This window comes from Mastomys coucha, unplaced genomic scaffold, assembly GCF_008632895.1.
Source record: "Mastomys coucha isolate ucsf_1 unplaced genomic scaffold, UCSF_Mcou_1 pScaffold12, whole genome shotgun sequence".
NCBI classification, from domain to species: Eukaryota; Metazoa; Chordata; class Mammalia; order Rodentia; family Muridae; genus Mastomys; species Mastomys coucha.
The window spans coordinates 57,601,271-57,617,044 of record NW_022196894.1 but is presented as its reverse complement, the minus strand read 5'-3'; the positions used below and the strand labels follow the sequence as shown (position 1 = coordinate 57,617,044).

The following is a 15,774-nucleotide window of genomic DNA, read 5'->3' as shown; positions in this document are numbered from 1 at the left end:
GGTGGGGGTGCATACTCACAGAAGATGTGCGAGTGGGTGGGTAGGTGGGGGTGCACACTCACAGAAGATGTGCGGGTGGGTGGGTAGGTGGGGATGCATACTCACAGAAGCAGGGGGAGCGGGGTAGGGGATTTCCAGAACGGAGACCAGGAAAGGGAGTAACATTTGAAATTTAAATAAATAAAATATCCAACTAAAAAAACTATATTTTAGAGAAATATCAAGGACTAAAGTTGCACTTCTTTGCTGACCAGATGAATTTCCCTCTTTTTAAATTGAAATCACAGCCAATGGTCCTTTGCCAAAAAATATACCTAATCATTTCTAGAAGATTAAGTGGATCATTTTAATGTTAATTCCATATGGATTAACATTGAACTATTAATCTATCATTTTAGCATCATTTACATGAAATTTTTTCTTTATGCTAGAAATCAGTATTATTATATACCTTGGAGTTATTAAAATAAATAGGGTAGCAACTTAAGAACCAGAAAATGGATAAAAGAATGATGTCTACTCTGGTTTCATAATTTGCAGTCTCTATCCCTGCATGCATATCTCAGTGGGCCTGTCACAAGGCATATTTTGAAGGTGAGGAGCAAGCATTGGGATAAATGGCTCACCACGTGCCAGCATGGACCCAGAGAAAACAACAAGCGGCCAACTGTTTAATATCCCCGTTAAGGACTTAAGTCTTCCATCCAAGGTTGTGTTTGTGTGTTTGTTTGTTTGTTTTTATATTTGTTTATTTATTCTATGTATGTGAGTTCACTGCCACTTTCTTCAGCTACACCAGAAGAGGGAATTGGATCCCATTACAGATTGTTGTGAGCCACCATGATGTTACTGGGAACTCAGTACCCCTGGAAGAACAGTCAGTGCTCTTAAACTAAGTCATCCCTCCAGCTTGATTTAAATTCTTTTAATGAAGTTCTTACATCCTTCAACAGCACTGGAGGTTGGCACCAAAGTCTTCAGGACTTGACTTTCTTTCTTTCTTTCTTTTTTTTTTCTTTTTTTTTTTTTTTTTTTTTTTTTTTTTTGTGGTTTTTAGAGACAGGGTTTCTCTATATAGCCCTGGCTGTTCTGGAACTCATTCTGTATACCAGGCTGGCCTTGAACTCAGAAATCTGCCTGCTTCTGCTGGGATTAAAGGGGTGCACTACCACTGCCCAATAGGACTTGACTTTCTTTATATTTCAAATCATAACATTTGGTCTAATTTTCTTTATTATTAACAATGAGAGAAAGAAAGAAAGAAAGAAAGAGAAAGAAAGAAAGAAAGAAAGAAAGAAAGAAAGAAAGAGAGAGAGAGAAAGAGAAAGGAAGAAAGAGAGAGAAAGAGAAAGGAAGAAAGAGAGAAAGAAAGAAAGAAAGAAAGAAAGAAAGAAAGAAAGAAGGAAAGAAAGAAAGAAAGAAAATCCATTATTAGCAATATAAATGATCATTTTAGGCTCAGAGTTTTAAGAAAGACTTTATATGAGTTTACATATTACAATAATAGAAATTGTAAATATTCATCACGTTACACAAAGCTGAAGCTTGCTTTTCTCCTAAAGTGACCTTTATTTAAATCAGTTGTTCTCAATCTGTGAGTTATGACCCCTTTATGGGCATTTAGATAAGTAACCTAAGACTACCAGAAAACAGAAAAATTATGATTTTTAACAATAGCAAAATTACAATTATGAAGTAGCTATGAAAATAATTTTATGTTTGGAGATCTCCAAACACAGGAACTGTTTAAAGGATCAAAATATTAGAAAGATTAAGAAGCATTGATGCAGACTGTTTTCTTTAACTCCGGTATTTCTCCACACATTTCATAGATAATAAAATGCAATGAACTGATTTTGAGGAAATGCTAGAGTCAACTCAGCAATATATAAAAAAACTTTTGATCCAGCAGCAGTGAGTCGCAAGACTCACATTTGAACACTAAATTTGGTTTTATTTGATATCATGTGGGATTTTCTATATTGTGCAGAGATATTCTGAGACAGCTATGCTTACAAATACTTTTCATTTAAAATATAAAACTTAAAATACAATGAAAGTTATAGCATACCCAGCCTCTGAGGAGTTAGGGGATGCAGTCTGTGGGACCAATTCTGAGGAGGAGGAAAATAAAAAAGTGTTACCCTGGGTCTCAGGCATTTTACCTGAGCATTGGGCGTTTATTCTTTCAAAGTATAAAGAGGAAATGCAAGTTGAAGCAAAAGGATGTTTATAAGAAGAGCCTCTATTTATAAATATTATTAGTAATAGAAAGTATAGCAGAGATAGAGTTAGTTTTACTGTGTAGATTTTTTCATCTTGAGCTTGAAAACTGCCATCACAGACCAGAAAAATTGCCCTGTCACTATAAAGTCAGTCTGGAGGGTGAGGATAAGAGCTATTCCTACCCAATGAGCTATTTGTTTTTCTTGAAGAAAAAAAATCAACATAAGGAAATCCCTAAGAGTTTTAGAGACAAATGTCTCTAAATACATTATTGCTGCCATGGTATGTTTTCTGGGTGTCATAAAATATTTTTATAATTTATAAATGATAACAAAGCAATCAGGCCACATTCAGAAAAGCCCAGTGACACATAATTTAGTTGAATCTGAGGATTAGAATTAATTGTCTCTCTTTGTTCCACATTCTAAATCTTAGTAAATGATTCAGTACATGTCATTACAGCTTAATATTTGCATGAAATCACAGTTTAGCTGGCATAATTTAACAGCAATTAAAAAGCTATTTAATCATCATGCAAATTGGTTGTGAGGGCCCTTCAGTGAGAAGGGTGTCTCTATTTTTTTAAAATTTTTAATATATGTATAAGCAGATGGTTTTATACTTGTGGACACCCATAACATAATTGATAAACTTTCCTTGTTGTAGAGGTAAAAATGAATAATAATTCATGTTATCAATTATAAATATGAGAAAAATCAGCAATACAAATGGGTCACCATGAGGCATTATTAGGATAATAATAATAAGTTTAGGAGGAAACTAAAATGCACATTTGATCCTGTGTTTGTTTATAATTTCCTCCATCTTTTCTTGTCTATCTTATACATATCTATAAGCCCACAAAAACATAAAATGACATAAAGCAAGACATTCATCAACCTTTAATAAAAACTCCCCCTTTCTAGGTCTAGCGATATGTAATAGAAATAATGGTGGCTGGAGATTCCTCCCTATATGTGGCTGACATCAGAACTGCACAAAACGAAATAAGAGGCATCTATCAAGCTTTATAGGACCAAGGGCTTCTCCTCCCACTGATGTGTGACAAGGCCATCCTCTGCTACATATGGAGCTGGAGCCATTTGTACTCCTTTGTTGATGGCTTAGTCCCTGGGAGTTCTGGGGGATCTAGTTGGTTGATACTGTTGTTCTTCCTATGGAGTTGCGAACCCCTTCAACCCCTTCAGTCCCTTCTCTAACTCCTCTATTGGGGACCCCACACTCAGTCTAGTGATTGGCTGCTAACATTCTCTGTATTTGTCAGGCTCTGGCGGGACCTCTCAGGAGACAGCTTTATCAGGCTCCTGTCAGAATGCACTTCTTGACATCCACAATAGTGTCTGGGTTTGGTAAATGTATATGTGATGAATCCTCAGGTGTGACAGTCACTGGGTGGCCATTCCTTCAGTCTCTGCTCAACATTTTTTCTCCATATTTGCTCCTGTGAGTATTTTGTTCTCCTTCTAAGAAGGACTGAAGCACCCACACTTTGGCCTTCCTTCTTCTTGAATGTCATGTGGTCTCTGAATTGTATCTTGGTTATTTGAAGCTTTTGGGCTAATATCTACTTTTCAGTGAGTACATACCATGTGTGTTCTTTTGAGGATGGGTTACCTCACTCAGAATGATATTTTCTAGTTCTACCCATTTGCCTAGGAATTTCACGAATTCATCATTTTTAATAGCTGAGTAGTACTACATTGTGTAAATGTACTAATGTAGGGGAATCAAGGGCAGGGAGGTGGGAGTGGGTGGGTAGGTGGAGGAACACCCTCATAGAAGCAGTGGGGAGGGAGGATGGGATATCAGCTTTCTGGAATGAGGGGAAACCGGAAAAAGGGATAACATTTGAAATATAAATAAAGAAAATATCCAGTAAAAAAGAAAAAAAAAGGAAATAACAGGCAATATCCCCAAGCCAATGTCATATGATTTACTGCTTATATTTTGCTCATCAATAGTTTATAAGAGATCTTATTGCCATGGCCCTGTTCTTAAACCATGTACCATATTATACTGTGATATTCTTTTAAAACATGTCACTTCCATACACTAAAACCTTTGAGTCTGGCTGGGAAGATAGTTCAGTATATAGAAAAGAATCTTTTGGGAAGGCTTGAGTTCAAATCTATAGAACCCAGGTAAAAGCAGGGGTCATGGAGCAAGCTTGTTATAATCCTAACTCCCCAAAGAAGGAGAAATGTAGCAGATCATTATAATAGCCAAGAGCGTGTGAATTATAGTAAGTAACAAAACAACAAAAAGCCCAGATCTCAAGTGAGGTAAAAGGTAAAGACTGATACTTAAGGCTGCACTGACCACCATGTGATCTCTGTGGCATATGGATGCCTTCATTCACTCACAGTTATATGTAGTGTTCCTTGGTGCTCCTTACATGTCACCTCCTGGATTCTCCATCTGCCTTCTCGTCCAGGCTACCTCCCTGTCTGTTCCATGTTTGTAGGTTTTTTACAGATTTTTTTTCTTGACTAAAACTACATACGCCTCACCCCTAATATTCTTATCACTCTGATCATCTGATCATGTTTCTTATCACTTCTAATGATTTCTTATGATGTTACCAAGAGTTAAGTCCTTCTGATTGTTTCTACTTCAACCCATGCCCCTTAAGAGTCTAAAATTCTAATTTTTATGATTTGAATCCCTTAATCTATGTATTTTTTTTCTTGCTCTCCCACTAAAAGTCAACTGCTATGACACAGGAATGTCAGTCACATAGTAGTCACTAAAAAATTCATTCATTTAATGAGCAAATGAACACAAGTCGATAGTCAAAAGATGTCTACATCACAATTTGAACTTCTGCCCTAAGAGATTATTGAAGAATTCCTACCTACTGAGCAGATTCTCTTGATAAAAGAAAAGAAATTTACAGGACTCTTAAGGTTTCTTCAAACAAAAGATTCTAAATTGCCTGAGAAATGAGGGTTGTCCCAGCATTTGTATAACAAACTATTTTTCAACTTTTTTTATAAACAATATTCTTATGATATTTTTATATAACATGATAATTTTATATAGATAATATATAACATGGATTCTATGATATGAAGACACACCTTAACACACAGTCTGGCCCTAATGAGACAGATATTTGACCAGTGAATGAAAAGTAGCTAAGATAGGAAAGACTCACATGAGTAAAAAAGAAGAATGGCATAATTTTACAAGATGTCATGAAAGCCTGCTGAGTACAATGTGCTGTGCTATGTATAGAAAAAACAATAATAAGTGGGTTGGTGGGTAGGGGAACACCCTCATAGATGTGGAGGAGGTATAGAGGATTTGCAGAAGGGAAATCAGAAAAGAGGATAACATTTGAAATGTAAATAAATAAAATATCCAATAAGAAAAAAAAAAGACTACATACTTTGTGAGAGCAACCCAACTTAGGTGTCCTTGATGACAACGAGGGAGAAATGCCTAAGTCTTCTTTAGGGATACCTAAATTGCTACCTCTGACTTTCATTTCTATTACATTTCCAAATCATCATCTACCCACTCTAAATTTATGACAATGTATTCCCAATGGCTGGAAAATAGATTCTATGTGTTTGGCAAAGAAAATGAATCAGTGATGTTTTTCTACACAATAATGAGTTCTGAAAAACTGAACACAATATGGTGAGTACACATACCATAGTTGGTTTCAAATTGTGAAAATGGGAAGATAATTAATGAGGATATTAAGATGACCATGTCATAATTTATAGTTTCCATCAATTATATATTTTACAGCAAACAAACTTTAAAAGTGTCCTTTGGAGATATATGGACTTCAACATTAAAAATAGTTTAAATTAAGAAATGTACTATATTTAACATTACATACTTCTTCCTTAAGCTTCATCAGATATTTAAACGAGTTCATTATGGTTCCTGTAAGAAAATGGCTACCAAGTAATATTAAAAATCACCAGCATGTACTTATGAAAATTTCTGTTGTACTACCATCATTCATTGTCCTATATAAATACAATTTGTTTTCTAATTGCTTTTCTCTAGGACCACCTTCAGCTCCTAGAAATGTGGCTTTTAACATCAATGAAACAGCCCTTATTTTGGAATGGAGCCCACCCAGTGACACAGGAGGGAGAAAAGATCTCACATACAGTGTAATCTGTAAGAAATGTGGCTTAGACACTAGCCAGTGTGAGGACTGCGGTGGAGGACTCCGCTTCATCCCAAGACATACTGGACTGATCAACAATTCTGTGGTAGTACTTGACTTTGTGTCTCACGTCAATTATACATTTGAAATAGAAGCCATGAATGGAGTTTCTGAGTTGAGCATCTCTCCCAAGCCATTCACAGCTATTACAGTGACCACAGATCAAGATGGTAAGTACCATTGCTATTCTCTCAACATTGATTCCCAGTTCTCTTTTATGGGTAACATGTATGGTCTAGTTTAATTCAGTTTCATCTAATTTAGTTGAAATATTTATGCAATAGATCAAAACATGATCTCTTTGCTTTCATTTCTTATTATGATGAATAAAGGGGTTTTGCTTTTGCTTTATTTTTGTTGTTTTGGTTTGATTTGGTTGTTTTGACTTTTATCCTAAGCGGTATGGCTGGTAAGATAAAATGCTTCTCTGTAATGAGTGTTTGTATTTTTAATATAACCAGATACTGATATTTCTTAATCAGTGTATATTTAATTTTGCCAGAGGAAGGTAGCTATAAATAAAATCTTGTTAAATGTGCTGAAATTCAATCAGCCTGCTTATGCTTGCCATCCTTTTTACATGTCAAATAAAACAAATAACAAGTTATTTTAATTATAATTAATCTGTATTTTTAAAAGTTGCAGCTAATGGGTTTTACAATGATATTATACCACCTTAACGAAAACACAACCACACTAACAGGGGTAAGTACAGATACACACATACACACATACATTCAAATACTATTGTTCATGTGATGTTATGAAAACAATTTAAACTGACTTAAAACATGATAAATTTAGTTATCATTATATGATTACAAAATTTTATTCTTATGTAGTCAGGCATAAACACTCATGACTTTTTAAGTATATGATGTGTTTACTTCTCCTTTAGCATAATTATATTACAGAATGTGATAAAGAAAGTATACACAGTTTTAAAATGTCTTTTAAGAAGCAGTCACAAATGATATGGATATATAAGAATGTTTTCAAACAGAAAGCACTGGAAGACACACATAACACCAAATAAGAAAAAGAAAGCTAGCTTTATTAGTTTGCTGTATCAGCTGTAACCAACATCCTGTACTTTGTGACTTATACTCTTTCACAGTGCTATAGGCTAGAAGATAATAGAAAGACTGCTTCCACCTTGAAATAGTTTGTAAGCCTTTCAAAATGGCAAACTTTTTCCATGTCTCCATATGGTCTTTAGGTCTTGTATCCAGTCTCTTAAAATTCTCTTTGTGCATGGGCATCAGTTATTGAATTATGACCACTAGTGGAACCTTATGTTTCCTTAATAATTCATTAAAAACTTACTACCAAATATGTAATGCTATTGGGAACTTGGGGACTTAAGGTTAGATTCATCTATTGAGTAAAGAATAATAGAATAATTCAGATCATGATATAAACTAAGCATTTATGTTACTTAGTAAAAACTAAGTGTTTATAAGAATACTAACCCAAAACTTAGTATTATTTAAAACAAAATGGTGGGGAATGTAGATGTAGTTTTGTGGTTAATAACCCTTGATGCTTTTCCAGAAATCACACACACATACACACACACATTCACAAAGCGAGGCCAAGAGATCGTGTTTCAGTTTCCATCACCCATGTTAGGAGGTTGACGACAATGGAGCTCTGGCTCCAGTCAGTCCAGTGCTTTCTTCTGTTCTCTAGCTGTTCTTGAACGTACATGACAGGCACTAATGAAAACAAACACATAATAAAATAAATATTAAAATAAAGAAAGCATACTGGTTGTATTGGAATGCTAGTCAACATTAAATAGGGTCAAACTATTGCTACATACATCTTGGATGGCCCTTGAGGACATGATGTTAATTTTCCAAAGCAAGCCCAAAAAATCTGTATGGTATAATAATATCATATAACATTCTTGAAATAAAAATTAGGGAAAATATTAGGGTAGTATATTTGAGGGAGTGATATACTGTGGGATTCGTAACAAGAAAAAGCCCCATGATCATCATGCAAACAATCACTAGCCTAATATTATACTTTTAATGAACAATCTCATTTAAGAAGGGTAAAACAATTTTGTTATGCCTCTGTGGTAGAGAACTAGACAGTAAATATGTCTATGAGCATGCTTACGTACTTTCTTTCATAAACATAGCAACCTTTCATTCTAATATTACAAAAGTTTGTTCAGTCTACCTCTCTATCACAGTGGAGACATAATATAAATTGTCTTCCTCTTTTTAAGTAAGATTAATTCATTAAAAGCATAATACCAGAGGCTGGTGAAATGGTTAAGCAGTTGAGACCACCCAGTGCTCTTGCAAAGGACCAGGGTTTAGGTAAAGAATCCATAGTAGGAAGATTACAATTTTACTTACATGTGATGTGACTTCTTCTGGACATTTAGGATGCCTGTACACACCTGGTACACTTCAATTTATGCAGGTACACACATACACATAAACTTAAAATTAACTTATTTCTTAAAGTTTACAGATATATATAATAAACATGAAATAATAAGTAGTATTCACATACTGAAACTATATATTGTGGAAGCATATCATTAAACAGTCCTCAAAGTACATCTTTACTGAGAATATTAGAAAGCATTATGGTTCTCTTTAATTTTATATATAAGGAGTAACTAATATTTATATTATCTTAAAAATTTATTTGAAAGAACACATAGATAATCAATAACCTAAAATACTGGCATACATATGCTTAGGAAATTTTCACATCCATCTTTACATGTGAGAATCTATTCCTGGGGCATGATTTGAAGTGATATCTTCTTGACTGCCTTCTCTCTGTGTAGCTGAAATTCTCTGATACATAAGTTCTTAAGAATCACCTATATGAAATGACAAATACTCTAGGGAACATAATCTGTGGGTCTGTCATTAATACTTCTGTGTTCAATTCAAAGGGATCAACACTAATGTTGAATTTAAAAAGAGTTGATAGAAATTAGTGTCCCCAAATCAAATTTTAAGAGTCACCATTGTTTACCCAATTTAACTGCAATATTTCATTACTCCATTTAAAGTATCACTGAGAATTCTCTTTCAAGTCCTTGAGGATTATTTCCCCCAGTTATTTAACAACATATAGTAGTTTTATTCTGAAGAAAACATAGTGAAACAGTGAGCCTTAATCTTTACAACCTTAATTAGTTACACATAATTAAATTATATTAAAATGGAAAGTTGTGCCTTAGCCTTCCATTTGAAGTTCACTTGGTATATTTGTGGGTAAGGTGTTATTTTTGTGTATGACTTTGAGAGATCACTTATAATCTCTAAAGTCTAGTTCCAATAGTTTCACCAAGATCTAACTAGTAATATTTAATTCTTACTAAAGAGAAGTCCAGAACCCTCTGAAAGCTTGAGTGTAAAAGTGGGTCTTTCTAAAACTAGCATATAAGTCCTCTAAGGAATGACTAGAATTAAAGTAATTAGGCAAAATAAACATGGGAGGAATTTCCAGATAAAAAGAAACAAGCAAGACTCCTAAGTCTAAGGGCCTGACACATATAAAGATATTTCACAGAAATACAATGTTCATAGAAGCAACTAGAGTCAACATAAAATTTGAGAGCATATTGAGAGTGTTTCTATGATAATTTTTTTAATTTAAGAAATAAACCATTTATGAGAAGACACTGTGTAACACCAAAATCGCATTAGAAATAAGAAAGTAGAAAATGATGCTGTTTATGTAGACATTTTGTATGATTTGGAAAATAAATTCTGTAAACCAACACTATGAATATTTGAACCATAAAACTGTATAAAAATTTACCATAGTATGTCTTATACAAAAATATCTATTTTATCATATTTTAAAAATATTAAGAAAACCACTTAAATGTTTACTGTTGCTCATAATTAAACTTTTTAAAAGGTCTTCCTAACCCAGGAGGTGGTAGCACACACCTTTAATCCCAACATATGGAAGGCAGAGGCAAGCAGATGGTCAGCTTGCTCTATAGAACGAGTTCCAGGACAGAAAGGGCTACACAGAAAAAAAAATACAAAACAAAACAAGAAGTCTCTCCAAATCCCTCAAAATTAACTATAGTTATAAAAGAGTTCTTGAATATTTTTCTTTTAGAAGAATAAATTAATTATAAACCTTTAGATGAATTTTTTTAAAAACTAGGAATCTAGCAATTCCTTGTTTCAAAAACTTGCAAAATATCTTTTTAATTTTTTAAATAAAAATTACTGTAAAACATTTTAATGCAATATATTTTGAAAATATTCTCTCCCCTCCCAACAACTCCTATATCCTCTATTCCTCTCCAGAAATACCCTGTCTCAAACCCACTCCCCATGCCTCTATGAGAGTGCTCGCCTAACCACCCACCCACTCATGCCTCAGTGCCCTGGCCTTTCCCTACACTGGGGCATCAAGCTTTCACAGGACCAAGGGCTTCTCCTCCCCCTGATGTTCAACAAGGCCATCCTCTGCCATATATGTAGCAGGAGTCTCTCCATGTGTACTCTTTGGTTGGTGGACCAATCCCAGGGAGGTCTGAGGAGTCTGACCTTTTGACACTGTTGCTCCCCCCACAGGGCTGCAAACCCCCTCAGCTCCTTTAGTCCCTTCTCCAATTCCTCCATCTGAGACCTGCACTCAGTCCAGTGGTTGGCTATGAGCATCCCCTTCTATATTTGTCAGGCTCTGGCAGTGCCTCTCAGGAGTCAGCCATATCAGGCTCCTGCTAGCAAACACTTCCCCACATCCACAATAGCATCCAGGTTTGGGGACTGTATGTGGGATGGATGCCCAGGTGGGACAGTCTCTGGATAGCCTTTTCTTCAATCTCTGCTATACACTTTGCCTCCATATTTCCTCCTGTGATTATTTTGTTCTCCCTTCTAAGAAGCACTGAAACATCCACACTTTGGTCTTCCTTGTTCTTGAGCTTCTTATGGTCTGTGAATTGTTTCTGGATATTCAGTGAGTGCATACCATGTGTGCTCTTTTGAGACTGGGTTACCTCACTCAGGATGATATTTTCAAGTTCCATCAATTTGCCTGTGAATTTCATGAAGTCATTGTTTTTAATAGATGAGTAGTATTCCATTATGTAAATGTACCACATTTTTTTGTATCCATTCTGATGTTGAGGGACATCTGGATTATTTCCAGCTTCTGGCTGTTATAAATAAGGCTGCTATGAACACAGTGGAGCATATGTCCTTATTACATGTTAGAGCATCTTCTAGGTATATGCCCAGGAGTGGTATAGCTGGGTCCTCAGGTAGTGCTATGTCCAATTTTCTGAGGAACCACCAAACTGATTTCCAGAGTGGTTGTACCAGCTTGTAATGCCACCAACAATGGAAGAGTGTTCCTCTTTCTCATTCTTGACAACAAAAAAACAAACCAAAATCAAAAGTGTATGATCCATGAAGTCTGTTTTGTGTCTGAACCCTGAAGTGTAGAATGGGGTGTGGATGCACTGTATCACTAGATGAAAATGATTTTCTACCTCAGAGCAGCTATGGATTGTAACTGGCTCCTAAATTATGTATAGGAATTTGTGCCTACTTCTCTTCTTCATGCTGGAATTTTGTCTTCTTTGAAATTATGCAGGCCTTGTGTATGCCGTACCTTTCATATATCTATAAACACTGCTGTATCTGAGGGATACTATTTCCTTCTTAGAGCAGTGCTCCTCGACCTTCCTAATGCTGAGACCCTGTAATACAGTTCCTCATATATGGTGACTCCCAACCATAAAATTACTTTGCTTCTACTTTATAATTGTAATTTTGCTAGTTATGAGTTGTAACATAAATCTGATATGTCAGTGATATGATGTGTGATTCACAAAGAGGTCTTGACTCACAGGTGGAGAACCACTGCCTTAGAGTCAACCATCATCTCTGGCTTATACAAAATTTTTGTTTCTTCTTCTACATAGATTCCTAAGCGTAGAAGGGAAGGGTTTAATAGAAACATCCTATTTGAGGCCGAATACTCAAAAGTCTTTCATTCTTTACACATCTCCCAGTTGTGTATCTCTGTGTTATCATTTAATGCAAGAATAAATTCCTCTAATGACAGCTGAACAAGGTTTTGCTCTATCGGTATATCAATTCGTCATTGGATTTATTCGATTGCTATGTTCTTTTAACAAAGTAATTGTAGTATGTCTTTCTTTAGGACCCACAAAATATGTAGTCTCAAGTTCTTAGCTTTGGTGATATTGTCAGATATGGGTTTGCTATTCTAGATAAGGTCAAATCTTAATTAGTGTGGCCAATCAATGAGAAGTATACATATAATCCCTTTTTATACTTTACTTCCTTAAATGTACCAGAAAGATGTTTCATTCTGGAGACAAAATAAGAAACCAATACCAAAAAGAATTATTTTAATTTTTAATTCATGGTAAAAATCCATCAATCAACCAATTAATTGATAAAATGAAGAAATCAATACAAAATATTATTTAGATAGAAATTAGCAAAGTAAAGTATTCAACATTGACAGGCAAGAAGCAAATTGTGTTTCTAGAAACTGACATGTGCAAATCATGTTAAAAGTGAAAGAAATGCACTTCATTACTTATGCTGATGTTGATAAAGGGACATTAAATCAGTTATTATCAGAGGCAAGTTATCAAATTCCTTACCTTCTTAAAATATATGTTCAATATCCCCATCGTCACTGTTGGATGATAATTAAGCCTAGTCTGCAGTTTGCTCAGTCTCACCTTTTCATTGTGAATTTTGTGTCATTGCTCTGGCAGCTGCAATGAATTGAACTGGCACTGAAATAGATTTAAATCTACAAAATGCACCTATACCTTTTAAAAAACCTGAGTTTTTCTCTTCTACTTATAGTTCACTGAAGTTTAGGAACACAACCCATTTAAAATATCAACCTTACTGCCTTGTTGGAGAACGTAATTGGGCACACACTGAGCATCACTCTTTTATACTCACACTTTGATGTGCTTGATATTTGGATATCTTTTCACCCTCATTGCTTAAAACTTCTCTCTAAAACTGGTACAATTCTAGTTAAACAAAAATAGAAATATCAAAGTTTAAGTATGTTCTAACAATACACTAACTAGAATACAGAAGTATACGGTTTGTTGGTGTTTAAATAAAAAATAACCATGACCTGACCAGATGCTAACATTGCTGTCGGCTGTGTTTTTCATATTCGTACAGCCTAAGCAAATATCTTGAGTCTAAAGCTACAGACATCTTATCAAAGCACGAAATTTTCCTGTCTCCTCAGGAAAAGTATTGCTCTCTGGAAAAATGTATTGAATATTTTATTTCAGTGAAGATAACCAAAATGTCAGTCTAGTTTATCATTACTTTATATCCCTGCCTACTGTTATATTATATTAGAATCTAAAATTGTAAAGTTTATTTTTACTCTTGCAAAACATCAAGTTATTTCCAAGCCTAATTGTTTTTAATGTTAAGCATCTTTTGAGTAATTGATACAGAAAAAGACTTCTGACCTTATAAATTAATTTCTTCAAAAAAATCAGTGACTCAGCTCCTAGTCACCAAACTGGGGACTATTCGTCCTGAATAGTTATAAACACATTGACACATGCTATAATTTCACTGGAATGGGATTGTTCATTTTTAATAATATTTTATTTTTAAGAATTTCATACAAATGTAAAATATTGTCTACTAACTATCATGTGCCTTCAACCTCCACCCTAGATAGAGCCGCCTGTCTCTCTGTAACTTTATATTCCCTTTTTGTCTTCCTTATATTATTATTATATCTATAACTATTCCCTTGAGCCCACTTGGCACTGGCCATATGGAAATGACTGTAGGTATATCCACTGGAACCTGGACACCCAAAAAGCAATCACATTCCTCAAGAAAAGGAACTGTTCTTTTCTAGGTGAATGCTCCATAATTCAAGAGTTAGAGCACTGATCTTGCGATTTTTTAAAATAATATTTTTCCTCTATTTGAATACTATTGGAAGACAATATTATACATATGTATGTTACAAGAAGTGAACCATCCTATAACTAATTATTATAATACATACTTATGGACTATAGTATTAAATGTTGAAAATGGTATGAGTTAGTCTTTCATTCATATATTTCATCAAGGGGAAAATATTTTATTTCATAGCTATTTCTTCCAGATGATCTGTGTTCTAAGACTGTAACAATACAAGTACAAAGTAAAATTAAATGTGCCTTTGCTTGCACAATCACTATGATACTCCCCATGAAGGAGAACTGAACAAAATGAGCAAGTTGGAAGAAATAGTTGGGCAGAGAAGCTATAAAGCCTATCTTGACACATGAAACTTGAGTAGCTTGTGAATCTAAGAGAAATTTCTGTGAACATATAAAAGACTATGGCAGAAAATGGTCACCTAAAGGGCAAACTCTTAAATTTAAGCAGATTGTCTAGAAAGTAACAAGAAAATACTATTGCATGTTCATTCCATGGCAAATGCCTAATTTCACCTGCATTCATTCCTTCAGTGCTATGCCTACTGACATTAGAACAAAAGGTTATTTATAATCAACAGTAAACTAGATTCTCATATAGGTATCCTTTCTACTTCTCTTAAGGAAACATGTTTATTCTTCACTTTATTTCAAGTTCCTGGCTTTTAGGGTTATCAACTATTTCCTCTTTTGCATATTTGTAAGAAAAATAACTATAAAATGTTTCTAATTTAAAATAATAAGACCATCTAGCTGTTTTGATTCCTTTATTCCTATGTTAGTAATTTTCATTGCATTTGTCTGTACAGATTAAAAAACAGTAAAGATTAATTAATCAAATGCTTTGAGTCCTATGAAAATGATCCATGGTAACAAGTGGCAAACTAAATTGAAAATCTAGTGAATAGGATTATTGTCTGAATATTCTTTAACTACTATATGATATAAAGTACTGCTATAGCCTAGAAAAAATGGCTAGCAATGCCAATGCAAATCTTAGTTTAAAAGTCACCTTGATTTTATGACTAAACTATATACAAAAGTAGATTTATTTTGAAAACCAATTCATCTCTGATTATTGTTGGTTACTATGCTTCAATGTTTAATTTTCTGATATTTGAGGTAATATGTTGCAGGAAATATAAAAAAAATGAATCCACCCTGCAAACTTTCCCGCTGGGCCACATTCTTAAGCCTGTATTGACTGGCATCACCACATCCCAGCAGGCTCTTATTATTCTCTCCCAGCTATTCAAAACATCTCACTCACATGCAACTTTTTTTTTTATTTGAGGTATTTTCTTTATTTACATGCGAATTTCTCCATTCCCAGTTTCCCCTCCAAAAAACAAAAAAACAA

General features: G+C 34.4%; 1 protein-coding gene across 2 annotated transcripts in view; it reads left to right on the top strand.

Annotated features, from left to right (window-relative positions):
- Nucleotides 1-15,774, top strand: part of Epha6 (EPH receptor A6) — a 922,972-nt gene that overhangs the window by 391,898 nt on the left and 515,300 nt on the right. For both annotated transcript variants that reach the window (XM_031364192.1, XM_031364193.1), the window contains one exon: nt 6,274-6,609. In XM_031364192.1, the coding sequence (XP_031220052.1) occupies nt 6,274-6,609 (336 nt within the window). The remainder of the gene's footprint in view (nt 1-6,273; nt 6,610-15,774) is intronic.